The following is a 26,920-nucleotide window of genomic DNA, read 5'->3' as shown; positions in this document are numbered from 1 at the left end:
CTGTGGACCCAGCAACTCGGAGGCCGAGGCAGGAGGATCACTTGAGCCCCAGGATTCAAGGCCAGCTCTGGCAACAGAGCAAGACCTTGTCTATTAAGTTACAAAAATAAATGAACTGGAGGCCGGGCCCAGTCTAGGGGACTGAGGCGGGCGGATAACTTGAAGTCAGGAGTTTGAGATCAGCCTGGCCAACATGGTGAAATCCCATCTCAGCTAAAAATACAAAAATTATCCAGGCATGGTGGCACACGCCTATAGTCCCAGCTACTCTGGAGGCTGAGGCATGAGAATCGCTTGAACCCGGGATGCAGGGGTTGCAGTGAGCCAAGTTCCCACCACTGCACTCCAGCCTGGGTGACAGAGTGAGACCCTATCTCAAATATATATATGAAAGCAAATCAAAGACTGAGGACATACTGACAGCTGAGAGAATTTCTCAGCAGCAGACAGATTTGCATGACAAGAAACATCCAAGGACTTTCTTCAAGCATAAAGGAAGTTTTTTCATAGGGAAATTGTTTCTTTTTTTTTTTTTTTTGAGATGGAGTCTCACTCTTTCTCCAGGCTGGAGTGCAGTGGTGCCATCTTGGCTCACTGCAACGTCTGCCTCCTGGGTTCAAGGGATTCTCCTGCGTCAGCCTCCCATGTAGCTGTGATTACAGGTGTGCACCACCATGCCTGGCTAATTTTTGTATTTTTAGTAGAGATGGGGTTTCACCATGTTGGCCAGGCTGGTCTCGAATTCCTGACCTCAGGTGATCCGCCCACCTTGGCCTTCCAGAGTGCTGGGATTACAGGCGTGAGCCACCTTGCCTGGCCTCATGTGGAAATTGAAATCTGCTCAAAGGAATTATGGATGAAAGAAATGGCAAATGTGGGAGGAAATTTTTTCTCATTTTAAAATATCTTCAAAAATAATAAAATGCTTAACGCAAATATGTTAGTGATGCATTGGGACATTTAAAGCATATACAATTAAAACCTATGACAGTAGTATAAGTTATGAAGGGGAAAGGCAAGTGTGTGCCGGTGAGATTCCTCTGCATTTCCCGCTGCGTGGGAAGGTGCAGGCATGTTTAGTGGTCACACAACCTGAATATAGGCTGTGATAAGTGCAGATGGATGTCACAAACCCTTCAATAACCACTAAATAAGGAAAACAAAGATGTATCGCTAAGAAGGCAACCATGGGGATGAAATGAAATACTACAGAAATAATCAAACAGAAGGTAGGACAACGGGAAATCAGAAATATGAAACAGCAAATAATAGAAAGATGGTGTGCCCACATCCAGCTGTATAGGTAATGACTTTGAATATAAATGGTCTAAATAGTCCAATTAAATACAGAAATGGCCATATCAGATACAAAACCAACAGCCAACTAAAGGCTGACTACAAGAAACCCACTTTACATTTTAAGAAATGGGCTGGTTAAGCCCGGTGCGGTGGCTCATGCCTGTAATCCCAGCACTTAGGGAGGCAGAGGTGTGAGGACAGCTTGAGCCCAGGAGTTCAAGACCTGCCTGGGCAATATAGAGAGACCCTCTTCTGCAGAAAAAGGGGAAAAAAAGACACACACACACAAAAGAGAAATGGGCTGGGTAAAAGCAAAAGGATTGCAGCTGGAAATTACAAGACAGAGCTGCAGAGACCAGGGAGTGGTGCAGAAGCTGAGCCCAGGAGATGGCATGCAGAGTCGCCCCATGCCTCAAGTCTGCAGGTGAGACAGGACGTGTCTTTCTAAAGGTCAGGAGCCAGGCAAGGACTCCCATCCTACCACCTGCACTCAACATGGTACTGGAGGTCCTAGCCAGTGCAATAAGACAAGAAAAAGAAATGGAAGGCATAGAGATTGGACACAAAGGGGGAAAAAGACATTGCCTCTTTGCAGAGAATGTGCTCATGTGTATAAAAGTCCTAAGAGATCGACAAAATGGCTATGAGAACTAGTCACTTTATTATCAAGGTCACAAGATGCAAGGCCAATATTTTAAAAACTAAACATTGGAATTTGAAGTATAAGGGAAACAAGAACATATTTGCATCAAAAAACAGGAAATGCTTAGGGGAAATTTAACAAAATACCCGCAAGGCCAGTGAAAACGTTGTCGAGAGAAGTGAAAGAAGTTCTAATAACTGGAAAGGCATGGCATGTGGATACATCAGAAGACCGAGTATGAGGAAAATACCCATTCTCCCCCAGATGGACCAATGCAATCCCAGTCAACATTCCAGCAGGCTTGGTCGTCGAAATCGAGAAACTGATTCTAAACATGTATATGAAAACAGACAAGACATTTACCAGCCAAAATAATAGTGAAAAGGAAGAGCGAAGTTGGAGTATTTTCATTTCCTGACTTAAAGACTTACTGTAGAGCTTCAGCCATTGAGAGAGAGTGGGGCGGGCATGAGGCATGCCAATAGGTCAATGAAACAGGAGCAGCCAGAGAGAGACCCATTCACAGATGATGCAAGCATTTCTGACAGAGGTGTCAAGGTAATGCAATATGAAGAAGGTAGTCTTTTTGGCAAACAATTTCTGGAATACTGGATAAATGACAGGGGACAATGGCCTTAATCTTTACCTACATGACACAAAAAATTAGCTTGAAATGAACGATAGGCTTGAATGTAAAGCTCAAACTATAAGACTTCCTGGGAAAAACATTGGAGAAAATATCTGTGACCTGGACGTGGGCAAAGATTTCTTAGACAGGACGCAGAACACAAGAGCTACGAGAGAAAATGTTTGAAATTGGGACTTACTGACATTAGCAACTCCTGCTCTTGGAAGTATGCTTTCCAGGAAATGAAAAGGCAAACCACGCATTGGGTGACAATTCCAACACTCTGAGAAAATTCTTACAAGTCAATACGAGGACAAACAGCACTATTGTTTTTTAATGGGCAAGATTTGAACTTCACCAAAGCCATGAAAGGGTGGTCAGCATGCACAGTCATTCGGGAAACGACATTAAACCACTGTGAGATTCCACTCCACACCCGTCACGGTGATGGAGAGGAAAAGTTCTGACCATACCAAGTGTGGGAAGGACATGGGGTAATTAGAGCTCCCACGTGCTGCTGGCAGGAGCCTGAAATGGTACAGCTTTGGACATCGGTTTGGCAAATTCTTTTAGAGAGAAACACACACCTTCGCTAGGACCCGGCAACTCCACTCCTAGTAACCAAGTGAAATGAAAGGAGTTGTCCTCAGCAAAACGTGCGTGCGGAAGTTCACAGTCACTTTCTCTGTGATAACCAAGAGCTGGAAACCACTGCAACACCCACCAGCAGGTGAACGGATTAACACACTGGGCTAGGGCCACACAATGAGATGCTACGTGGCAACACAAAATGAACCGTGGACACACACTGCATGGCGGATGAATATGCAGACATCAGGCCACGTGAAGGGAGCCAGGCCCCGAGGCGCCACGCTTTGTGATTCAGGTGAAATTCTGGGACAGGCAGATCTAACCTGCAGGGAGAGAGAGGTCGAGGATGATGTGGCCAGGGCTGGGGAGGGGTTGGGAAGGGGCTCATGTTGCTGGGGTGTCAAAACAAAGCAAAGGGCCACAGACTTGGGGGCTCAAGAAATGGAAACACAATGTTGTCATGGTTCTGGGGGCTGGAAGTCCAAGATGCAGGGGCAGGTGGGGTTGGTTCCCTCCTGGGCCTGCAGATGGTACCTGCTCCCTATGTCCTCACAGGGTGGCCCCTCTGCCCCCAGGACACTGGCGCCTCCTCTTCCTATAAGGACACCATTCCTCCTGTGTAGTGCTGGCCATCATTATGTCTCTCCACCTTAATCAGTTCTTTGAGGGCCCCATTTCCAAACATAGTCACACTGGGGTGTAGGGCTTAGACCTGTGAATTGGGGGAAATGTCATTCAGTCCATAGAAGCTCAACAAGGGAACTTTGTTGGAAATGTCTTCATCACAAAAGTGATGGTGGTTATGTGAGGGCAGGCACTTGCCAGACTCAAGGCTCACAGGCTCACAGCGGGTGTGCTTTATTGGACGTCATACGGACCCTGAAGCAGGTGATGTTTCTAAGTGGGAATTGGTACCAGGCTGTCCTATGTCTGTCCATCCCTTGGGTCCGTCTGCACCAAACAGACCCGTGGCCCACAGTCCCAGTGTGGCTGCAGCCTGATGAATCCAGGAGTCTTGGCCCAGCCCCGAAGCCCCTGGGAGGTCCGGCCCCACCCTGGGAAAAGTCCAGGCTGTGCCCAACTCTCAGAAGATGTTGACACCCATAGGGGCCCTGCCCCTGGCAGCCTGCTCGGGCCTCCTCGGGCCGCTCCTTCCCTGATAGTCACAGGCTCTGAGGAGGTCGCATTCCACCTGCTCCACCGCGGGCTCCGGCAAACCCAGGTCTCCCCACCCCAGCCACTCCCGGCCCAGCCCTGCCCTGGGTTCACTTCCTCAAGGTCTGGTGTCCCCTCCCCCCAGCACTGTTTGCTTCTCTGTGTATGTATGTTTGCCCACATGTGTACGCTTTTTTTGGCTGTGTTAATCTGTTCCACTGGCCAGGACAAAGTCCCACAGACTGAGTGGCTGAAGCCATGGGCAGCATTTTCCCACAGTCCTGGCGGCGAGAGGTCCCGGAGCCAGCGCAGGCAGGGTTGGTTCCAGGCAGCGTCTCTTCCTGGCTTGCAGAAGGGACCTTCTCATTATGTCCTCACCCGGCCTTCCCCTTGGCCAGGGCAGAGAGAGGGCGCTTGGTGTCTCTCCCTCCCTACAAGTCCACCTCCAAATGCAGCATCACTGGGGCTTAAGTCTCCACACAGAAAATCAGGGGAGACACAATTGGGTCCAGAACTGTCTCAGCTGCAATTCGGGTTCCCGGCGTGGCTCCACCAGGGCAGCAGCCCCAGAGGCAAAGAGGTCTCCTTCTCCGGCTGAGCTCATCCCTGGGGCTGAACTTTGCTGAGAGGATCAGCTCCCAGGCCTGGCCAGCCCTCCAGTGAGCACCAACTACGCTGGCTGCAGGGAGTGCTTGTGTCTGAAGAACGCCAGGCTGGTGTGCCCAGAGGGTGGCTGGAGGGGCTCAGAAACCATTTTCACTTTCTGTCTCCTCCATGTCTGCACTGTTTGGGTTTGTACCCGCCTGTGTTGCTTTTGCACGGGAAGTGAGATGGAGAGACACGTGAACCACCATTGCTGGGGTTCCAGCATGGGGCCGCAGGGGACCCATGGCTTTCCCAGAAGGAAGCTCTGCCATTGGACAGCCGGTCTCAGGCTGCTGCACAGGCCCCTCCCCGCCCTCAGCCCTGGCCTGCGGGAATCAGGAAAGGGTGGGGTCCAGCTGCATTGTGAATGGACTAAAGCCACTGATTTGCACACTTGCCAATGGCTGAAATGGTCAATAAAACGTCATGTACCTTTTGCCACAGGGAAGAAAGCACGCAGCCAAAGAGTGTAAAGAGGCTCAGAGGAGGCCCGGGTGCCCTGGAGAGACGCTGCGTCCTGCTGCTCTTTCTCTGACTGTGGAGACAGACTGCCCAGTCTCCTGCAGCATTTCAGTGACACACAGCATTCCTGTCCCGCAGCGGAGATTTCCCAGATGAAGGGGTCCCCGGGGGGAGACAGGGCCCTGCACACAGGTCCTCTGCCACGCTGCTCACCATGCCTGTGTGTTACCTCACCATGAAAAGTCACCTAGGCCAGGCATGGTGGCTCACGCCTGTAATCCCAGCACTTTGGAAGGCGGAGGTGTGCGGATCATCTGAGATCAGGAGTTTGAGACCATCCTGAGTAACATGGTGAAACCCCATCTCTATGAAAAATACAAAAATTAACTGGGTGTGGTGTTGGGCACCTGTAATCCCAGCTACTTGGGAGACTGAGGCAGGAGAATCACTTGAACCTGGGAGGCAGAGGTTGCAGTGAGCTGAGACCGCGCCACTGCACTCCAGACTGGGCGATGAGCAAAACTCCATCTAAAAAAAAAAAAAGTCACCTAAAGGATTAACAGTGTCAAACAGAGACGGAGGCTCTCGGAAGTCACAGCGTTTGCAGCAAGGTGGCTCCCAGAGCTGGGAGGAAAGCCCCGCCTGCAGCCAAGCTCCTGCTCCACCACCCCAAGTGCAGAGGGGCTGCCCCAGGCGGGGGACTCCAACTCCCTCTCAGCCAGGGCCAGGCCTGTGGGGTCTGGGCCTTCTCAGGGCCGAGGACTCACTGCCCGAGCACGGGCCCTGCCTGCGGCAGTTACGCGGATGGTTCCTTTTTAAACGCAGGAGCTGCCATCATCTTCTCTCACTCAACGGTCATCATGGAAAGTGAAAACGACGGTGCGGCTCCTCCCACGGAGGAGAGACAAGCTCACAGGTGGGGAAGCCAGACCCTCGAGCCCCGTCCTCCCTCAGATGCCCCGAGATAGGCCAGGGTGGGAGAAGGGGGCACCTGTCCCAGGCACTGGTGGCCGCTGCCCGGCAGAGGGTCTCTGCCCCCATCAAAGGGAAGTGGAGGCCCCCAGGGTAGGTTCTGTTTGGCCTGCATTTATGAAGCACCTACTTTATGTCTGGAAGTCAGGGGGCCCGGGGCAGGCTCTGTTCAGCCCACATTTATGAGGCACCTTCTGTATGCCTGGCAGTGAGGGGGGCCCCCAGGGGCAGGCTCTGTTCAGCCCACATTTATGAGGCACCCACTATATGCTGGGCAGTGAGCACTGGGATGGCTGCCCAGGCTGGCCTGTCCCACGGAGGAGAGACAGGCTCACAGCGGGGAAGCCAGAACCCCGAGTGTGAAGTGGGGGGCATGGGATCAGAGGCGGCCCAGACCCCATGAGCTGGGGCTGCACCAGGCACAGAAGGAGCAGTGGCAGCGACTCAGGGCTTCGGGCTGCTCAGCTCCTGCCCGTGCTGACTGCAGGAAAAAACAAGGACTTCCGCCTCCCTGCGGTCCCTCCCCCACACCCGCCCACATGGCCAGGACGTGACTGTCACCATGGGGACTTCCGCAGGGCCTGGTGCTTTCCCAGACAGGTGACTGCCAGTCTGGTCTCAGCCTCCCCTAAGCAACATTCCAGGATCCTGCGGAAAGACCCACCCAGGCCTGGGCCTTCCCTAGTCTGTGCACCACTGCGTTTGAGACGCTGGGCTGTGACCCCTGGCAGCAGCTCCACTCTGCTGGAGCTGGGGCTTGTTTTAAATTATGACTTAAAACTCTAAAACCCTCGCCTGTAATCCCAGCACTTTGGGAGGCCGAGGCGGGCGGATCACGAGGTCAGGAGATAGAGACCATCCTGGCTAACACTGCACTCCAGCCTGGGCGACAGAGCCAGACTCCGTCTCAAAACAAACAAACAAACAAACAAACAATACACTCTAAAACCCTCAAAGGAAAACACAAGCCTCTTGATGTTAGACTTGGCAGTGATTTCTTGATTTCTTGGGTATGACAGGAAAAGGACAGGCAGAAACGTGTAAAATAGATACATGGGGCTTTATAAACAAGAATGAATAGAATGAAAGGCAACACATGGACTGGGAGGAAATGTATCAGATAAGGCATTCCGTCTAGAATTTGTAAAGAACCCTCACACCCCAACAACATCAAAAACAAACCACTGGGTGAAAAAATGGAAAAGGACTAGAATAGAGAAGACACACACATGGCCACCATGCCCCTGGAACAAGGCTCGGTGCCACCAAGCATTTGGGAAATGGGAAACGCAAATCAGAACAACGGGGAGACCACCTCAGGCCCAGCGGAATGGACGGCTTCTTTTAAAGCCCCCAATACAGAGAGGAAGATTTTTTTTTTTTTTTTGAGACAGAGTCCTGCTCTGTCGCCCAGGCTGGAGTGCAGTGGCGAGATCTTGGCTCATTGCAACCTCTGCCTCCCGGGTTCAAGGCATTCTCTTGCCTCAGCCTCCCGAGTAGCTGGGACTACAGGCACCTGCCACCATGCCCCGCTAATTTTGTATTTTTAGTAGAGACGGGGTTTCACCATGTTGGCCAGGCTGGTCTTGAACTCCTGACCTCAGGTGATCCACACACCTTGGCCTCCCAAAGTGCTGGGATTACAGGCATGAGCCACCGTGCCCGGCCTGGAGAGGAATAATTGTTGCTGAGGAAGGGGAGAAATTAGAATTCCCGTGCACTGCTGGCGGGAATGGGACATGGTGCAGATGTTGTGGAAACCATTAGGGCAGTTCCTCTAAAAATTAAAACTACAATGACCATGTGATCCAGCCACTCCGCTTCTGGGTATAGATCCCAAAGGATTGAAAACAGGGACTTGAGCACATATTTGCACACCCAGGTTCACAGCCGCAGTGTCCACAAGAGCTCGAATGTGGACGCCACGCAAAAGTCCATCAACAGGTACAAGAATAAGGAAAATGTGGCCGAGAGGTCCAGTGGAAGGTGCTCAGCCTTGGAAAGGAGATCGAACACAGGCTGCGCTATGGATGGATGTTGAGGGATTTACGCCACGTGCCATAAGCCATTTATAGAAGACAAAGGCCATTATGATGCCACTTCTATGAGGAGCCTACAATTGTCAAATTTATAGAGAGGAAGTAGAGCAGTGGGTGCCAGGGGCTGGGGGAGGCAGTTAGTGTTTCATAGGTGAGGGTTCCAGTTTAGGACAGTTTAGGTGAGGGTTCCAGTTTAGGACAGTTTAGGTGAGGGTTCCAGTTTAGGATCTGCAGAACAAATTCTGGAGATGGATGGTGGTGATGGCTGCAACAATGTGGATGTACCTAATGCCACTGAACTGATCTTAAAATGCTCCGCGTGGTGAATTTTATGTCATGTATATCTTATCACAATTACAAAATAGTTTTGAGGCTGGGCACGGTGGCTCAGCTTATAATCCCAGCACTTTGGGAGGTCGAGGCAGGTGGATTGCTTGAAGTCAGGACTTCAAGACCAGCTTGGCCAACATGATGAAAACTCATCTCTACTAAAAATACAAAAATTAGCCAGGCGGAACCTGTAGTCCCAGCTACTTGGGAGGCTGAGGTGAGAGGATCACTTGAGCCTGGGTGGCAGAGGTTGCAGTTAGCTGAGATTGCACCACTGCTCTTCAGCCCGGGTGACAGAGCCAGATCCTGCCTCAATAATAATAATAATAATAATAAAAGAAAGAAAGTTGACCAAATCCCATCTTTGGTGTATATAGGGTGGGACTTGGGGAAACACAGCTGCTCTTTCCCAGGGGTCCTCTGCAGCCTGCCCACCTGGTTGAGTCTGTGAGGCTTCTCATAGGGACATCCTGGGCTTTGCTGGAGGGGGATGGGCAGGATGGCAGGGGCCAGGGGCCATTTGGGATGGAGCTGGAGTGCTCCAGCATCCTCTCAGCCACAGTGGGGCTGCGATTCCTGCTGCTCAGAAGCAAGGTGAGCCGGCCAGAGTGGCTGATAACTGAGTGTGTGGTTGGCAAAGGTGGTTACCAGGGTCTATTTTACAGATGAAGAAACTGAGGCTTAGACAAGGTGGTGACTTACCCACAGTGACCCAGCTGGGCGGTGCCAGAGCCAGCATCTGAACAAGCCCTGGTCTGATGCAGGTCCTGCGATCTCCCCACGCCCTGACAATGACCTATCTTTGTGCGCACACGTGGGTTTGTGTACTGGGCACACCTCCCCTAAGGTTTGCAGGGCCCAGGGCTAGAACAGAGATGTAAACACGAGAAGAGGCAGGAAGGTGTGTGCCATTATCAAAAGAAAACAGAGGCTGGCCAGGTGTGGTGGCTCATGCCTATAATTCCAGCACTTTAGGAGGCTGTGGTGGGTGGATCACCTGAGGTCAGGAGTTCAACACCAGCCTGGCCAACATGGTGAAGCCCCGTCTCTACTAAAAATACAAAAATTAGCCAGGTGTGGTGGTGCGCGCTTGTAGTCCTACTTGGGAGGCTGAGGCAGGAGAATCGCTTGAACCTGGGAGGTGGAGGTTGCAGTGAGCTGATACTGTGCCACTGCACTCCAGCCTAGGCGACAGAGCAAGAATCCGTCTCAAAAAAAAAAAAAAAAAAAAAAAAAAGAAAAGAAAAGAAAAGAAAAGAGAGGCAACAGAAGCAGAACCTCAGATGTGAGTGTCAGTAGACAGGTATTTTAAAATAACTCATTCATGTGTTACTAAAAACAGGAAATGCCGTCTAACGGGATCTCTGGATGGAGAATTCCACAGCTGATTGGAACCTATACGAGAGAACCAAATGGACATCCCAGGGCTGCAGGTCAGTGTCATGAGACGGGTGATGGCAGACTGGACCCCGTGGCAGGTGGACCATGGAGGGGAGACAGAGACAGGGCAACAGAAACGGTGCAAACAGCCACTGAAATACCCGTGGGAAAGAAAAGCACAACAGAGAACAGGAGACTTATGTGACTCTGACTCAACAAGACGCATTAGTTAAAAGATCTAATATATGCGTATGGGGCTTCCCAGAATAAGAGGAAGGAAGGAAGGAAAGAATGAGACATCATAAGATAGTGTTAAAAAAAAAGAATTCCCAGCCGGGCGCGGTGGCTCACGCCTGTAATCTCAGCACTTTGGGAGGCCACGGCGGGTGGATCACCTGAAGTCAGGAGTTCAAGACCAGCCTGACCAACATGGTGAAACCTTGTCTCTACTAAAATACAAAAGTTAGCTGGGCATGGTGGTGGGCACCCGTAATCTCAGCTACTCCAGAGGCTGAGGCAGGAGAATCGCTTGAACCCAAGAGGCAGAGGTTGCAGCGAGCTGAGATCGAGCCATTGCACTCCAGCCTGGGCAACAAGAGCAAAACTGCATCTCAAAACAAACAAACAAACAAACAAACAAATAAAAGAATTCCCAAACTGATGAAAGATACCAACCCACAGACTCAAGAAGCCTAGTAGGACTTCTAGTAGGACTTCTGCTGCTGGCCACGATGCTGCAACTTGTCAATATAAAATAAACAACAGAGAGACTGGCTCTCCCAAATAAAGTTTACTGGGGGATGGCAGGGGATTGCAATCTGGGATATGCATGCTGAGGGGGACCATAGGTGTATCTTTCTTTTAGGGGTGAGAAGAGGAAGTCTACACAGATTGTTTTGGAATAAACCTCCCTGGGTACAGGAGCTTATTGCAGGGTTGGTGATTACTCAAGGGTAACATGATTGTTGTGGGGGAGATGTCTTCATAGGAGCAGCTAATCTGGAATGTTGTGTGCTGTCGGAGTCCCTGTAACAGTTCTCATCATAGGCACCCGAGCATGAGGGACCTTCCGTTGAGACCTCCCAGCTCCGTTTTGCTTGGGTCCTGACATAAGTGACTCTGCCTTAGTATTGACAATTTTCACACAGTGGAGCCAGTTTCCCCCATTTGTGTCCCCTCCCCCAGTTCATACGCTGAAACCGAATCCCTAATGTGATGACATTATGAGGTGGGGCTTCGGCATGTGCTTAGGTGGGTAGTGAGGGTGGAGCCCTCGGGAATGGGTTAGTGCTTTTATTTATGTATTTTATTTTATTTTGAGACGAAGTCTCACTCTGTCGCCTAGGCTGGAAGGCAGTGGCATGATCTTGGCTCATTGCAACCTCTGCCTCCCAAGTTCAAGTGATTCTCCTGCCTCAGCCTCCCGAGTAGCTGGGATTACAGGCATGCTCCACCACGTCCAGCTAATTTTTGTATCTTTAGTAGAGATAAGGTTTCACCATGTTAGCCAGGCTGGTCTCGAACTCCTGACTACAGGTGATCCGCCCATCTCGGCCTCCCAAAGTGCTGGGATTACAGACGTGAGCCAACGCGCCCGGCCAAAGTTAGTGCCTTTAAAAAGGAGGCCCCCCAGAGCCCCCTCGTGCCTTCCACCCTGTGAGGACACAGCATGAAGTGATCTAGGAACCAGGAAGGGGTCCTCGCCAGACCCTGAATATGCCGGCGCTTTGATCTTGGACCTCCAGCCTCCAGAAATGTGAGAAATCAATTTCTGTTCTTTAGAAGCCACCCCATCTATGACTAAGACACCCTCCCACGTTCATGCTACTGAGTGGACAAGCTTACATGAAATGACTGTTTTCATATATGTGGCACCAGGCAGCCCAGGGATGCCGGTGAAATCTCTGGGTAAGTCTCTTTGGCCTCTGGTACTGGCAGCTTCTCCTGTTAAGAGGGCAGTCCTCCACGAGTGTCTCGTGCCCCCCACCTCTCACAGGGTGTGCCAGGAACGCAGGCCCTGAGTACCCTCCCCCATTTCTCAGGGTGGTTTGCCCTGAGAGTCCTCTAGGGACAAAGAGCAGCTTGCTCACTGCTTGCTGCAGAAACAGCTGACTCCCCCAGTGCAGGGCTCCTCAGTGGCCACGCAAACCCACTGACTGTGCAGTGCCCACCCAGGCCTACCCACATGGCACCCGTGGAATTTGGGGGCAAGGGGATAAGACCAAACACACAGGTGAGCACCTGCCTGCCACGCCATGAATGAAAAAGTCCTTTGTCTCTGACCCCGGAGTTTCACGTCTTCTGTCATCATCCCTGCTGCGGTAACGGGCCAGCTCTTCCTTTGTAAGGAAAGCTAAAACCCAGTCCCAGAGCTGGCACCACCTGGAGGAGGAAGTGCTCTTCCCTGCCCCTCCTTGGCCACGTGACTTGCTCTGGCCAGTGACATGGGAGTGCAAGTGACACATCCCAGCTGTGTATGGCCGCTGGGAGAGTGTGGCATGGTTTCTCCCTCTCTCCTCCATGTCCTCCCTTGGTCAGGAGAACGGCATGTTCCAGAGAGCCACAGCTTGCTCAGCCTGGACCCCAGAACGAAGGAGGCATCAGAAGCTGAGCCACCCCGTGGCCGACAAGAAACCTGAGTGGGAGGGGAAACTTGGTTGCTGTGATCGACCCAGGCTTGCGAGTTGTTTTGGCAACACAGCCTAGCAAGAGCCGACCAATATGTCATTGATGAAAAAAGTCGACAGGCGTGTAGAAGGAGCTGTCTACTGAGCACGTCTGCACTTTTCTGAATTATGTTGCACCTGAGTAAAAAGTAAGCAAGCCTGTCTATTTACTTTAAATGATGTGTGCCAGATATGTACAGTATGCAGAGTTAAGACGGTGCCACCCCAAAATAGGCTGCTCTGGCACAGTCACTATTAGGAATTAAAGGCAGTTAAAACAATAACAGGTGCAAAAAGATCATTCTGATCTCTCTTGTGTTTCTTAAAAGCAGAAGATGAAATTCCCAGGTGAAAGATGCTCTCCCTACACTAGGAAGCTCTGATCCTCAAGGATGAGAAGCTGAGACCCAGCAAATGCTGTACAGTCCTTGATAAAATGCCTCTCACCTTTTCAGCCCCCCACATCATCTAGCTGCTTCCTCAAACCTCACTGTTCTCTGTCCAACTCAGCACACGAGTGACTGAGTCTGCTTCACTGGGTCTTCATTTCCTTAGGAGGGCTCCCAAGCCACATCCAACGTGGATCAAATACACTGGCATGATGATCTGTCTTATCTTGATTTAACTCTTGGGCCCAGCCAGGACCTCAAAAGGATGGAGGTGGAGTTTTTCAGCCCCTACATATATGCAAACACACACATAGCATGTATCTAAGCGGCCACATGGGCTGGCCCTGCTATTTTCTTACGGCTTCTCAGCCTCCCAGCCACCTTCTGCTCTGCATCACTGGAGCTGGGAGGCTGCAAGCTCCTTTCCCACTCTCCTCTGCCCGTTGGCTTCCAGTGAGGCTCCTGCAGCGATGGCGCTGGTGGGAGATGCCAGGCGAGGAATTGATCTCGCATTCTCGTTTCTGGGAACGTCTCTGAAAATGGCTGAATCCCGTCTGGGATCCCAGCTCCCAAGGAGGCGGCAGCTTGCTCACTGCTTGCACAGCCCCAGACGGCAGAGGGGCCCTCTCCTGCACAGCCTGAGACAGTGGAGGGGCCCCCTCCAGCACAGCCCCAGAAGATAGAGGGGCCCCCTCCTGCACAGCCCGAGACAGTAGAGGGGCCCCCTCCTGCACAGCCTGAGACGGTGGGGGGGGGGGGGGCCCTTCCTGCCCAGCCCCAGATGGTAGAGGGGCCCCCTCCTGCACAACTCCAGAGGGTAGAAGGCCCCTCCTGCACAGCCCGAGACGGTAGAGGGGTAGTCCTGGTCTCTGGGGGCTGCACTCCTGGGCTCTGGAGCTGCCACAGCTTCTCCCTCCTCGTGCTTCCCCTTCCTCGTTTTGCTTTTTGCCCTTTCTGACATAGTAACGACTTCCGTTTCCCAGTCTGGACCTTCACCACCCCAGGGCGAGGGCACAGGCGAAGCAGCAGCACCCCCCCGGGCCTCCCTTTATTTGGAATACAGTGTGGGGGCTCCCCCTTCCTTCTCCAGCCCGCCCAGGCCCCTGGAGCTGTCCTGGGGCCTGGGGAGTGAGGACCCGTGCCAGCAGCACAGACTCTGCCAGGCTGGGCCCGCCCAGGTGGGAGCCCAGGCCGGGTAAAGCTGTGACCCAGCCCTCACCCCAACTCGGTGACAAAAGCTATCACAGGGCTGCAGTCGGGGAGGAACAGGACGCATCTGCCAGGCACCTGACCCGCAGTGCACTTCTGGGAGCTGTGCTTATCTCCCCGGGGTCTATTTCGCCCCAAGGTTTGGCGAGTTAAAAGCTGATATGCAACCGGCACGATATGAACAGTATTTTATGATTAAAGACATCGCGTCCATGTATAATTGAGATGCTGCCGCATTTGCGGGGATTTTCAAGCGAAAACCAGGCCACGTGGAAAGGCTAAGCCCTCGCACCACCCCCCCCCATCCCACTGCTGGGATCCCCGCCCCGCGGGAGACCCCGGCCCGCGGTCCCCTATGCCCGCGACCCCTGCGCTCACCCTCTCCCCTCAACCCTGAGTCCAGCCCAGTCTCGCGCGAGGCCGCAGGGAGACCCCCGCCGCTCCCTGGACCACCCCTGGGCCCACCGTACCCAGCCGCTCCCCGGCGCCCCCCGGGACCACCCCGAGCCGGCTGCCCGCCTCCCGCCGCATTCCGCACAGGCGCACCGCGCACCGAGGGCCGCACCGCCCAGCTCCGCCTGCTGCGCCAATGGCCGACGTGGTCCAAGTCGGCGGCCCAACGGAAAGGCGGGGCTAGGGGCGGGACCGGGACGCGGGACAGCAACTGTCCCGCAAGGCCCGGATTGAGGAGGCGGGAGGGACCCAAGCACGCGGACCCGGGATTTGGCGCCGCGATCTCGAGGCTTAGCCTGGAGTAGGAGGGGAAACAAGGCGGGACTAGGGGCGAATCCGAGGGGGCGGAGCAGGGCTCGGGGCGCGGTCGGGGGCGTGGCCAGAGGCGTGGCCGGGGCGCGCTGCGGCCATCTTGGGGGCGGGCCCGGGGCGGAGACGAGCCCGAAGGGGCGGGGCCTCGGCGGCAGCGAGAGAGGCGGGACCGGGGCATCTCGGGGCGGGGCTTGGGGCTGGATCTATGAGCCGGGAGCGGGGATCCAGGAGCGAGGAGCCGGGAGCGGGGAACCGGGAGTCAGGGAGCCGGGAACCAGGGCTGGCAGCGGCCGCCATGAGCACGGTGGACCTTGCCCGCGTGGGCGCGTGCATCCTGAAGCATGCGGTGACCGGGGAGGTGAGGCCGGGTGGACGCAGGGCGGTGGGCGCGTCCCTGGCTCCTTGCCCGGGCGTCCTGGCAGCGATGGGGTGGTGGGGGCCGCGGGGCTGGGGCGGGGCTGGGGGCAACGGGGCGCGCCCATGACCCAGCCGCCCGGCAGGCCGTGGAGCTGCGGAGCCTGTGGCGGGAGCGCGCGTGCGTGGTGGCCGGGCTGCGGCGCTTCGGGTGCGTGGTGTGCCGCTGGATCGCCCAGGACCTCAGCAGCCTTGCTGGACTCCTGGACCAGCACGGCGTGCGCCTGGTGGGCGTAGGGCCCGAGGCCCTGGGTCTGCAGGAGTTCCTGGACGGCGACTACTTCAAGGGAGGTGCGTCCTGTTCCCCGCCGCGGCGGCGCAGATACCCTTCCCTAAGCTCAGGGCGTTCGGGGCCCTTTCTTGCCCAACCCCGGCCCTTCTGTCTGCTGGAGCGGCCTTGATATGCCCACGGGTCAGCGTCCCTCATCTCTCCCTGCCTCCCCGCCCCGCAGCTGGTGGCTGGGTGGTGCCCTGCACAGACCTGGGCCCAGCAGCAGAGTCTGGACGAGCTCTGCCCCGCCGGCTCCACCTGTTGCCTCTGGGACTCAGCCCCTCTTCTGAGGGGAGGGGGGACACTCAGCCCCGTTTTACCCCTCCCGGCCCTGCGGGGGTGGGCTGAGCACGGAGGGTGGGCAGAGGAACAGAGGGTCGGAAGGAGGAGGGCGATTCTTGGTGGTGAGTGGGTTGGGGGCTGGTTCTGCTCCTGGGGCACACACATGTGGCTTCCGCTTTCCAGAGCTCTACCTGGATGAGAGCAAGCAGCTTTACAAGGAGCTAGGCTTCAAGCGGTGAGTGGGGGCGGGCACCCTTGGGTAGCGTGGGGTGGGGGACCCAGGGGTGCCCACCACTCCCTGCCACCTCCTCTCCCTGCTGCCCGCTGTGGTGCTGTCCACTCGGGCCTTCCTGGGCAAGGCGGCTCTGGTGGCACTGTTGACCAGCCCTTCTGCCAGGCCTTCTCTTGGGTGCTGGGTGACTGTAATGAGCCACCTCTTCCGGGGCTTACTCTCGGTGTCCAGACCACCTCGTGGGGTGGAGCCTCGTGCCCCATCAGGGGCCATCCTAGCTTTCTGGTGTCTGTGCCACAGGCTGCTTCCTTTGCTTGGCAGTTGCCAGCTGAGCCAGATCCCTGGGCACACCCAGCCTGGGGCCCCATGCATGCTCCCTGCACCCTCTGTGGGCCCTCGGCTAGCAGCCGCTGGGCTCGGTGTCCAACCTGCCGGTGGGCTGGGCTGGCTACTGATCTGGTCGCCTGTGCCATCTCTGAGCCCTGGTGAGGCGGGTGGGTGGGGTGGGGCCTGACCTAGGAACTGGTCTCATGGACACTGGAGCAGGCTCTGGACCCAGGCTTCTCCGGAGTCTGGCCAAGCGACCTGGTGTCTTCGCAGGTACAACAGCCTGAGCATCCTCCCAGCAGCTCTGGGGAAGCCCGTGCGTGATGTGGCTGCCAAGGTTTGTGTGGGTCAAGGGTGTACAGGCCGGGGGGTGGTGGGAGCTCCCAGGAGCCTTTCCTCTAGGATTGACTCAGGCTGTGCCCACTCCTGACAGGCCAAGGCTGTTGGCATCCAGGGGAACTTGTCTGGGGACCTGCTGCAGAGCGGAGGGCTGCTGGTGGCCAGCAAAGGTGGGTCGAGGGAGGGGCCTCGGCCACTACCTCAAGGAGGGCCTTGCTGAACTTGGTGGCCCAGCCCAGGCCCTCTCTCTGGCTTGTCAATCTCATCACAGCCCCTCCGCCGCGATGTGGCCTGGTTCTGCGTGTCTGCTGGGCTGAGTGGGGCTGTGGCAGAACAGCTCACTCATCTGGGTAGCCGGGTGGGGGATATGGCTGGCCAGGGCTGCCCTACCCTCCCTCCTCCTGGTACGTGGCTGTGAGGTGCAGGCGGCCTCCGGGGTGCCGTGACTGCCTGCCCGCTGCTACAGGTGGTGATAAAGTGCTGCTGCATTTCGTCCAGAAGTCTCCAGGCGACTACGTCCCCAAGGAGCACATCCTGCAGGTCCTGGGCATCTCTGCGGAGGTCTGTGCCAGCGACCCGCCTCAGGTGAGCTGGGCCTTGGGGGCACTTCCTGCCAACCCACGCCCTGCCCCCAGGTCCCCTGGGAGGAGCACTCGGCTTGGCTGGGAGCTGAGCCACAGCGCCGTGGGCATCATGCCAATTGTGCCCTGGGATGTGGATGCCACTGTGACCCCACTTGCAGAGTGGGGCAGGCTGAGAGGGGCTGAAGGGCAGCATGGCTGGATGGACAGGCACCTTGGGGCTGTCCTCAGAGGTGGGGGCGACACATGGGGCGGCGGGCAGACAGGCGTGTCCTCTCAGCCTCGGGAGGGCTGGGGATTGTCCAAGGGGGCCCTCTCAGGCATTTGTCTGATCCAGTGTCCAGCGGCCCCATGGGACCCTGCTGTCCCCACAGTGTGCCAGAGAGGTGTGAGGGAGGCGAAGGCCCTGGCCTCTGAGGATCTGGGTGGCGTCTGCTGCCCTAGGTGTGCTGGAAGTCCACTTGGAAGAACTGTTCCAGAGGTGCTGGGTCGGGATGCCGAACCTCTCCTGATCCGCCGGCAGCAACAAGCCATTAAAACTGCAGTTCCTGACCACGCACTGCTTCGCAGGCTCCGAGCCCTGCATCCTCCACAGCCCCCGCCTTGCTCACTGTTGGGCCCTCAGGGCGGGCAGGGTAGCTGTGAGTCCCAGGTGTCATCTTCCTGCTCTGCGACTTTCTCTGGAGACCTTGGGCCTTTGGCCTGTGGGGCACTGGGGATGGTAACCTCACTGCCCTGTCACTCCCTTCAAAGGCGACAGACCCCAGCCCACGTCAGGAGAGGAGCGTGGGGTCAGCTCCAGCAGGGTCGGGGTCAGTGCCCGTGTCTGGTGGGGGCCACTCAGGAGAGTTGGGTTTTCAGGGCAGAGATGGGCTTGATTCCACCTGGTGGGGTGGGTGGACCCTGGAGACTCTCAGGTGATGGGCCAGCCTGCCCCAAGGCCCTTTACTGATGTCAGAATCATTGTTTGCACCTGCTGGGTATGGCCTTTGGGGCGGCCGGCCCGGGAGGGTCTTAGTCTAATTAGGTGTGTCCAGCTTCTTGGCCACCTTTCCCTGGGGACCCTAACAGGCCCAGAGCAGAGCCCCTTACCTCCCAGGTCAGACTACTTGCTCAGGCCCTCCCCTCCCATGCAGGCCGATGACAACTGCAGCCCTCTCTGCACTCCCTAGTCCAGACCTGGGGACCACTGTGGGTTCCTGTGGGTCTCCCGGCTCCCTTCCTGCCCCCAATGCCACCCTTGCAGTGGCCATTTAAAAATGCATAGCAGGTGACCCACTGCGTCCCTTTGCGTTCAGCCCCTCCTCTGGCTTTCAGTTACACAAAGCTAAAATTTCAGGTTCCCAGCTGCAGCTCTCTGGGTCCCCCGGTGCCCCAGTGGGGCTCCCCGCATCTGAACGTGTGGTCCCTGGGGGCGGGCACTTGGGGGCATCCTGGTCACTGCTGGCCCTAGCATTGGACCCTAGGAGACTTGACTGGAACTGGCTCCCTCCCCATCAGCTCCCAGCTGTCACTCTCTCCCACCCCCGGGCAGCTGTTTTGCCCAAGGCCACTGCTACCTGTTTGCCCACCCTGGTCCCTCCCAGACAAGCAAGGCCTCTGATTTCTTTGAAGCATTTACTTAGCTCAAGTCTGAAGCTGTAGATACTGAAAGACAATGCACCTTGGAGGGTGGGCAGGACACAGTTGATTGTCTCTATAGAGCTGTGACGGGGGCACTGAGCCCCGCGGGTGTCTGTGGAGGGGGCTCCGGTCCAGGTACTGCACTGGACACTGCTCATCCCTGGGTGTCAGGCAGGTGGCTGCACCCTAGGCCAGGCGCAGAGGCCTGGCAGGCAGGCTTGGCATGGTTGGCCGGGGCGGGACGTACACTGGGTCGCCGCTAGCTGCACCTTCGCACAGATGCCTCCGAGCAGCGGGTGGGCGTGGGCCGCACAGCGCGGCAGGGCCTTGGCTACCACACGCGGCATCGCTCCTTGGGGTGCATGGGGGTGCCCCGGGCACAGTGGAACGTGTCTGCGAAGGCGGCCAGGTTCTGCAGCGACCCCAGTACCCTGTGGGTGGGTGGGTGTGACAGCAGGTGCATTGCCATCTTGGACAAACATGGCCATTTTAAGTTCTCCGTGATTAAAAACCAGCCCAAAACATCAGCCTAATGGCTCATGTCAGTATGAGCAGAAACATTTCAACCATGAGATAAACCCCCATCTGACCAGAAACATGCCAATCCTGAGAATAACCTCCCCTCCAGCCAGAGATATTCCAACTCTGCAATAAAACTCTCCTTCACACAGAAACATTTGCAGCCTGCAGTAGGCTCCCCCTTCCTAAACCCTTAAATGCCCTTAGTCTGTAAGAGAATGTCCCTGACCGAAATCGGCCAGAAGCCCCTCTCAGGTTTATTCCCAAAATAAACCTGTCTCTGTTGAGCCACTTTTTGTGCTTTCTTCTTTTACAGGCCACTGGGGTTGGGGTGAGGGGGTTGTGGGTGGCAAGGGGGTTGTGAGTGGCAAGGGGGTTGTGAGCATGGGAGACTTGCCTGTACTTCAGGGGACTGTGGACATCTGTCTTGATGGATTGGACGGCGAACTCGGGCCGGTAGGACCCGCACCACACCTGTGGGCATGTTGGGGGCGTGGCTACAGGTGGTGTGGTGGGGTGGCCAGGAGGGGTGGGGGAGGGTCTCCACTATCCCCAGGCTGCCCCTTCTAGGGTGGGGTGAGGGGAGTCAGCAGGTGCTCCCCTCCTCCCATCAGCATTGAAATCCTGTCCAGCTCCCGCCCCCTGCCCCTCCTGCTTTTCCCCCAAGGGGCCTTCCATGCTGGGCTCTGGTCCCTGGAGGTGCTCCAGAGTGGGCCCTCCAGAGATGAGTGGGGAAGCATGGGGATGGTGGGACCAGGACTGCGGCTGCCACCTGGGCATAGTTGATGAAGAAGAGCTGCTCATGGGTGAGATCCAGGCCGGGCAGCTGCTGGTCCTTGCCACCCTCTGCCATCCACTTGAGGTAGGCCTGCAGGCACCGGACAGGAGCTGAGCTCAGGCCTGCCAGCCTGGACTCCAGAACCCTCAGATCTCAGGGCAGAGCAGAGGTCTGGCTCCAGGACCTACCCCTGTGGGGGTCCTGCTGCTGCAAGGGCCCTTCGCACACCCCACGGATGAGCGCTCACACCTCAGTCACTCAGGGACTCCTGAGCTGGGCTCTCGGGGGGGATCCCTGGCCAGACAGCCCACCGCATGGCACCTGTCCTGAATGAGCCCCTGATGCCCCCTCCCCTGATGCACTGGTGCCCCCCTCCCCTGCAGCGCTGATGCCCCCCCTCCCCTGCCATGCTGATGCCCCCTCCCCTGCCGTGCTGGCACCCCCTCCCCTGCTGCGCTGATGCCCCCTCCCCTGATGCACTGGCGCCCCCTCCCCTGCCATGCTGACGCCCCCTCCCCTGCCGTGCTGGTGCCCCCTCCCCTGCCGCGCTGATGCCCCCTCCCCTGCCGCGCTGATGCCCCCTCTCCTGCCGTGCTGGCGCCCCCTCCCCTGATGCAATGGCACCCCCTCCCCTGATGCACTGGCACCCCCTCCCCTGCCGCGCTGACGCCCCCTCCCCTGCCGCGCTGATGCCCCCTCCCCTGCCAGGCCCCACCTTATAGGCTTGCCGCACCCCTCCGTTGTCAGCAATGTTTTCCCCAAGGGTGTTGAATCCGTTCACCTGTGCACAGGAGACAGGATTGGGGCAGCCCCGGCCCTGACTTCCCTCTCCCTCAGGGCCAGGGCTGGGGCTCCGGTCCCCCCGCAGCCTCGGTGCTGGTGGCAGTGCTCACGTTCTGTTCATCCGCCAGGTCCCAGGAGTAGTTGCCGTACTGGTAGATCATGCACTCCGACTGCTCCCGGAAGTGCTGGGTGGAGAAGTTACTCCACCAATCCATCATGTTGCCATTCTTGTCGAAGTTCCGGCCTGGGCAGGGGCAGAGGAGGGCTGCCCACATGCCCCTGGCTGCACTGTGCCCGGCCCCACGGCAGCCACTGTGCCTGGCCGCTCCTGCCCCTCCTGCAGCCAGCCCCAGTACGGAGAGCCCACAGTCTGAGTAGGCTGAGCCTGGAAGAGCATCGCGGGCTCCAAGGGGCAGCAGCTGTCTGGGGCTACACAGCCCCCAGAGAAGGAGGGCTTCAGTGGTCTCCCATGCCACCCCCTGAGGCTAGGGCCTAGCACCTGGGTCCTGTGGTCTTGGAGGCATCATGGTTTAAGGGCTCCTCCTGGGATGCCCAAACTCTAAGTCCCAGGTGAGAGGAGTACCTGGTCCCTGGGGACAAGGGCTGCCCACGGAAGGTCCCAATGGCCGAGCCACAGGGGAAAACCAGCTGGGGCCCCTGTCCCAGGCAGGGCGGTCCCCACCAAGGGGCGGAGGTCAGCATGGCCATGGTGGGGGTGGCACACCCCCCCTGGTGGAGGATGCCGGCCATCTGGAGAGTCTCCCAGGCTGGGATCTGGGCTTCACTGCTGTGTTGGGCAGTGTTGTCGTCCCCATGTCACAGGCCGTGGGAGGGAAGTGCCCAGTGCCAGGTGGAGTCAGGGTCATGGGCTGGAGTCCCTGGGTCCCCTCCTCCATGCTGGGAGTCAGTGCCCCCAGACAGGGCCCCAGCCTGGCATTCAAAGCCTGCTCTGCCCCCACAGCTCCCTGAGGACCTGGCCTCGGTGTCCCCACTGAAACCGTGAAGGGGTTGAATGGAGCGCCCCCAGGCCCCTTCCTGGCTGCTTCTCCGCGGAGAGGGGAGGGCGTGTGTGATTGGAGGGGCGGCCGCTTACCATTGTCGTCAAAGCCGTGCGTGATCTCGTGCCCGATCACCATCCCAATGCCTCCAAAGTTCAAGGCCTGTGGCTGCTCCTTGCTGAAGAAGGGGGGCTGGAGGATCCCGGCAGGGAATACTGTCCCCAAGGGCGGGACAAAGAATAAGCTGTGAGTGGACACATCTCCTGTGTGCCAGGCTCAGGGATGGCGCTGCCAGGGGTTCTGACACTTGATCCCACAGACCGGGAGGCAGAGGTCAGGATTCCCTCAATTTACAGATGAAGACACGGAGGTTCAGAGGCTGGGCAGGCTCGTGCCTGGCAGACCCAGGACCTCAGTCTGGCCTCCTCCCACCATCCTGTTCTGCCTGCAGGAAAGGCTTTGGGCTGCCTGGCAGACCCAGGACCTCAGTCCGGCCTCCTCCCACCATCCTGTTCTGCCTGCAGGAAAGGCTCTGGGCTGCCTGCCAAGTCCCTCCCCAAGCCGCTCATGGGCACGGGAGCGAGTGTTCCCCACGGGGGCAGCAAGGGGTGACATAGGAGAATGTTCCGAGAACAGGCTGGGGTGCCCCCAGGAGGAAGGGATGGGCAGGGGACTGCAAGCCACCCCTTCAACTCTGGCACCAAAGGGCCTGGGCAGGCAGGGAGGGGGAGGAACTTACCAATCTGGTTTCGGTTTGGGGAGTAGAACGCATTGACCACCGCCGCCCCGATGATCCAGCTGTGATAGACAAGCCGGTCTCTGGGAGCCGCCTCTCCGGGGACCCTCCCTCTGGGCTCTCTCTGCCTTGATGGACCAGGGCCTACCCTGGCCACACCAGAGCAAGGGCCCAGGCCTATCCCAAGATCTGGTTCCTTCCTGGGGTCCCTGAGGAGGAGGCGACTTGGGCCCCAGAAAGCAGAGGGTGATGGGGGACTCTGTCCAAGATAGGCCCAGTGACTGCACCCCTCAGCTGGCACTGGACCCCAGCCATGCATCCAGTCCCCCGCCTGGCAGGCAGCCCTGCACGCCTTGCTGGCCACTCCCTGGCCCCCCCCGCCCATGCCGCACCAGCGATGCCACTCACAGATTTGGGTCCACCTTTTCCCGAAGCTTCCTGAGGCTCCGCTGGGCGCCCACCTTGAGGTTCTGCAGACTGTTCTCAAAGTACAGGTCCTCCGAGAAGTTCAGCTACGGGAGAGGGGCAGTCACTGCCAGATGCTGGGGCCGGGCCCTCAGAGGAGCAAGGGGAGAGGTCCTGGGTGGTTGGGGAAGGACCTCAAGCCTTGCCAGGCGTCTGCACGTGGACAGTCGGCTGTGGGTGCAGGTGAACGGGGCAGCCCTGGCTGTGGGCATTTACATGACTCTGAGCAAGTCCCTCGTCCCTCCAGGCCTCAGTTTCCCCATCTGTACACTGAGGGTAGTGCTGGAGCCACCACCCTAGGGCACGGTGAGGACAGCTGTGTTAGCGCCTGGGAGGAGGGCACAGAGCTTGGCACAGAGGAGCCCCCAGGCAATCAGGGCCCATGTCCACGGTGTGGGGGGCAGTTTAGGGCTGGGTTTGGGGGCGCACATTGGAGTACTCCTCATCCAGGCGCCTGTTCGTCTCCTCCAGGATGTAGTCAGGGTGCCCGATCTGCTCCCGGATGCTCATGGCCTGAGTGGGGAGGAGGGACTGGTCAGTGGGTGCCCCACTGCGGATGGGGTCAGCCCGGGGGCCGGTCAGTGAGTGCCGCACTGTGGGAGGGGTCAGCCTGGGGCATCCTGGCTGTGCTCTCCCTGTCCTGTGGTGAGGGGCTGGGGGGTTCCGGGATCTGGCCCCCACCTTGCAGGCTCTGGGGAGGTTTAATGGGGACAGAATATGGAAGGCTCCGCCCACCTGACCTACAGCCCAACAGCCCGCCAGGGGTCCAGGTGGGGGCAGGGGCCCTGGAGGGGTCACTCGGCTGCTGTCTGTCACTTGGGTCCAGAGGAGCTTCTGGTGGGTCTGACCCTCGCTCCCGAGGCCACTGCTACCCCCGCTGGCTCATGGGGGGCGCTGGGGATGTCCCAGGCCTGGTTCCTGCCCCTGCCTGCTTTTCCTCAGCTCCACAGTGGGCGAGTGGTCCTGTCTGCGCCTCCCGGGGCTGCCTTCTCCCCGTGGGGTCCTGTCTGCGCCTCCCGGGGCTGCTTTCTCCCCGTGGGGTCCTGTCTGCACCTCCTGGGGCTGCCTTCTCCCCGTGGGGACCGTCAGGCGGCTTTGTCGGGGCGGTGCTGCCCGTACCCAGATCCAGTCGGGGCTGCCCCGACCTCTGCGAGCCACGTACCTTCTCCTGCGCCTTCTTCTTGGACTCCTCGTCCATCCAGCCCAGCTCGTCCAGCGTCTCCACAAACACTGTCCGCACCTTGTCAATGAGTTCTCTGACCTGGGAAGCGGGCATGGCCCTCGTGTCCCAGACTCATCTGGAGGGCGAATGACCAGCCTCGAGGGCTTTGGGCAGGTCTGGTCTGAGCCCCGCCGGGGCAAGGCCCAGGGCCGCCCAGCTGTGGGCCTCTCGGGTGAGGTGTGGGGCCGGTGGGGGGATGAGGCGACAACCCACCTTCAGGGTCCTCCCTGCTGGGCTGTGGGTCCTCGTGGGCCAGGGGCAACTTGCACCACCTGTGCCTTTCCCAGCTGGACCTGCAGGGCTCAGGCTGGGGCCCAGTGGCCGGCTGGGGTCAGGGGCATGGGGTGGGCACGGCTTCCCTTAGCTTCCCTCTGTCTGGTGAGCTGGGGCAGGTGCCCCTGAGCCTGGGCGGGGTGGGAGTCTCAGGGCAGGGAGGCTCGGTGTCCCTGCGGAAGGCTGGCCCCGCGTGGGCCATGGATGAGGGGCACCCACCATGCTCTTGCTGTCTCCAGGGAACGCCTCCCTGACGTAGAGGGAGCCCACGGCGTTCTCCATGTTGCTGTTGACGTAGCCCACACATTCACGCCAGCGCACCTCCTCCACCATTGTGCCAAACAGCGCCTGGCGGGGCCACCCGATCATCCCACGGGCCCCCACGTCAGCCTTCCCAGGCCTGGCGTGGGGCCCTGGGCTTACGGGGTGAGCAGACCCACCTATCCTCAGCCTCAGGGTGCCCCGGGGCTAGCGGGGGCACGGGATGATCTCAGCCTCACCTCTGGGTGCTGCTGTGGCGGGGGGAAGGATGGGCATGGTATTGGGATTGGGGAACTTCCGCAGACTGAGAGCTGGGCCTTTACCCTGAGGAGTTGGGGGGGTTCCTCCCCGGCCCCTGTCCTGGTTGTCTGGCTGGACTCTGCTCTCCAGGACTCCAGCCCCAGTCTCAAGGCACAAGGCTGGCGCTGACCCCAGAGCAAGGCCTGGGACCACGTCCCTCTCAGCCACCAGCTTCCAGGGCCCTGGTCTCCCCATTGTTGAAGCAACTGTGAGAACACCTGCTCATCTGTCCCCAGGGACACAGGGGCAGGAGACTCTGGGCCCCAGACTCAGGCAAGCCCAGGGAGCACTCTGCCCAGCGTCCTGCCACACCTTCTGGGCTGCAGGACTTCCTGCTCTCTAGGAAAGGGAGGCAGCCCTTTCTTCCTCCCCAAAGCTCTTAGACTCAGTGCCCCCCTGATGCTTGACGCACAGATGTCTCTGACCTACACCCCCATGGCAACAGGAGGCTTGACTTGCCCCCAGCTTGCCTCTGCCTCAGTCTCCCCATTGCAGTGGGGGCCTCTGTCCCTCCCATTACTCTAACAAAGGTCTAGAGAGTCCCGACTCCCCTCTGCCCTTAGCCCCTATACCCAATCCCTCAGCTGCTGTGGTCAACAGCTCCCCTGCGTCTGTCTGTCTGCCAGCACCATGGCCAAGCCTGTCACCTCACCTGGGTGACCCCATCGGCCTCCATGCTGACCCCGCCCCCTACTCAAGTCACTCTCCCCAGAACAGCCAGAATCCCCCTAGGGCCTCCCTGCGGTTCCTTTCTTCACCCTCACCCCAGCCCTGGAGCAGCCTCCCTGCGGTTCCTTGTCTCCACCCTCACCCCAGCCCTGGAGCAGCCACAGTGACTACAGGAGCAGGAAATCAGACCGCGTCTCTGCTCTTAGCACCCCTGCGGCTTTCAGATGGGGAGTACAATCCAAACCGGCTGCTGTGGCCCGCGGTTACCTCGCCTCCCTCCCTGCCATCTTCTCCTTCCTGTCCGCTGCTGACCACGGGTCCGGCCCCTGCCTGCTCCTGCCTCTGGCCTCTGCACTGGCACTGGCTGTTTCTGCTCCCGGGAAATCACCCCGCCGCCTCTTCAGGCCTTTAAGGTCTCAAATGTCACCTCCCCGGAGCAGCGCTCCCTGTCCTCGTCCCTCCCTGCCTCCCCGCCACATCATACTCTGCGGTTTTGGCAGAGCTACGTTCTGCCTTGTTGACTGTCATGGTCCACTCCCCACCGGGGTAGGCGCCTCGCCCTGCCTCGTCCATGGCTGTGACCCTGGTGTGGACCTCGGTGCTTGCCTACAGCTTATGCTCAGCATCGTGGCCTGAATGAATGAGTGCCCGGCCAGGCTCTGGGCAGGGAAGGG

The 26,920-nt window shown here is 58.0% G+C and overlaps 2 protein-coding genes and 1 long non-coding RNA gene across 26 annotated transcripts in view; 2 read left to right on the top strand and 1 right to left on the bottom strand.

The window, feature by feature from the left end:
• The first annotated feature begins 6,096 nt into the window (after positions 1-6,096).
• On the top strand, positions 6,097-12,987 carry LOC134809450 (uncharacterized). Its single transcript, XR_010155253.1, has 4 exons — positions 6,097-6,339; positions 10,107-10,197; positions 11,927-12,052; positions 12,683-12,987. It is a non-coding gene; the product is annotated as an uncharacterized LOC134809450 (long non-coding RNA).
• A 2,322-nt stretch (positions 12,988-15,309) lies between these two features.
• On the top strand, positions 15,310-20,052 carry PRXL2B (peroxiredoxin like 2B). 8 transcript variants are annotated; one of them, XM_001151207.5, is made up of 7 exons: positions 15,310-15,531; positions 15,674-15,878; positions 16,324-16,375; positions 16,973-17,036; positions 17,133-17,208; positions 17,505-17,623; positions 17,994-20,052. In XM_001151207.5, the coding sequence occupies exons 1-7, from the start codon at positions 15,379-15,381 to the stop codon at positions 18,009-18,011; spliced, it is 687 nt and encodes a 228-aa protein (XP_001151207.2). In that variant the 5' UTR covers positions 15,310-15,378; the 3' UTR covers positions 18,012-20,052. The 8 variants fall into 8 exon arrangements, with proteins under 8 accessions (XP_001151207.2, XP_009445123.1, XP_009445112.1 ...); XM_009446848.5 differs by having other exon boundaries at positions 15,318-15,531; positions 18,064-20,052; XM_009446837.4 differs by having other exon boundaries at positions 15,326-15,531; positions 17,537-17,623.
• Positions 19,223-26,920, bottom strand: part of MMEL1 (membrane metalloendopeptidase like 1) — a 42,274-nt gene continuing 34,576 nt past the window's right edge. For 15 of the 17 annotated variants that reach the window (XM_063805823.1, XM_016952683.3, XM_016952694.3 and 12 more), the window contains 11 exons: positions 25,236-25,364; positions 24,684-24,782; positions 23,951-24,034; positions 23,465-23,568; positions 23,060-23,118; positions 22,416-22,535; positions 21,433-21,566; positions 21,255-21,320; positions 20,534-20,629; positions 20,159-20,235; positions 19,223-19,673 (listed from right to left, as the gene is read on the bottom strand). In XM_063805823.1, the coding sequence (XP_063661893.1) occupies positions 19,574-19,673; positions 20,159-20,235; positions 20,534-20,629; positions 21,255-21,320; positions 21,433-21,566; positions 22,416-22,535; positions 23,060-23,118; positions 23,465-23,568; positions 23,951-24,034; positions 24,684-24,782; positions 25,236-25,364 (1,068 nt within the window). In that variant the 3' untranslated portion in view covers positions 19,223-19,573. Of the gene's footprint in view, positions 19,674-20,158; positions 20,236-20,533; positions 20,630-21,254; positions 21,321-21,432; positions 21,567-22,415; positions 22,565-23,059; positions 23,119-23,464; positions 23,569-23,950; positions 24,035-24,683; positions 24,783-25,235; positions 25,365-26,920 lie in introns of all 17 variants that reach the window. The other 2 variants (XR_001717372.3, XR_010155232.1) reach the window with 1 other exon arrangement.

The sequence above is a fragment of the Pan troglodytes genome, chromosome 1, assembly GCF_028858775.2.
Source record: "Pan troglodytes isolate AG18354 chromosome 1, NHGRI_mPanTro3-v2.0_pri, whole genome shotgun sequence".
NCBI lineage: Eukaryota > Metazoa > Chordata > Mammalia > Primates > Hominidae > Pan > Pan troglodytes.
The sequence above is the reverse complement of the archived record's forward strand: the minus strand, read 5'-3'. Positions and strand labels throughout refer to the sequence as shown.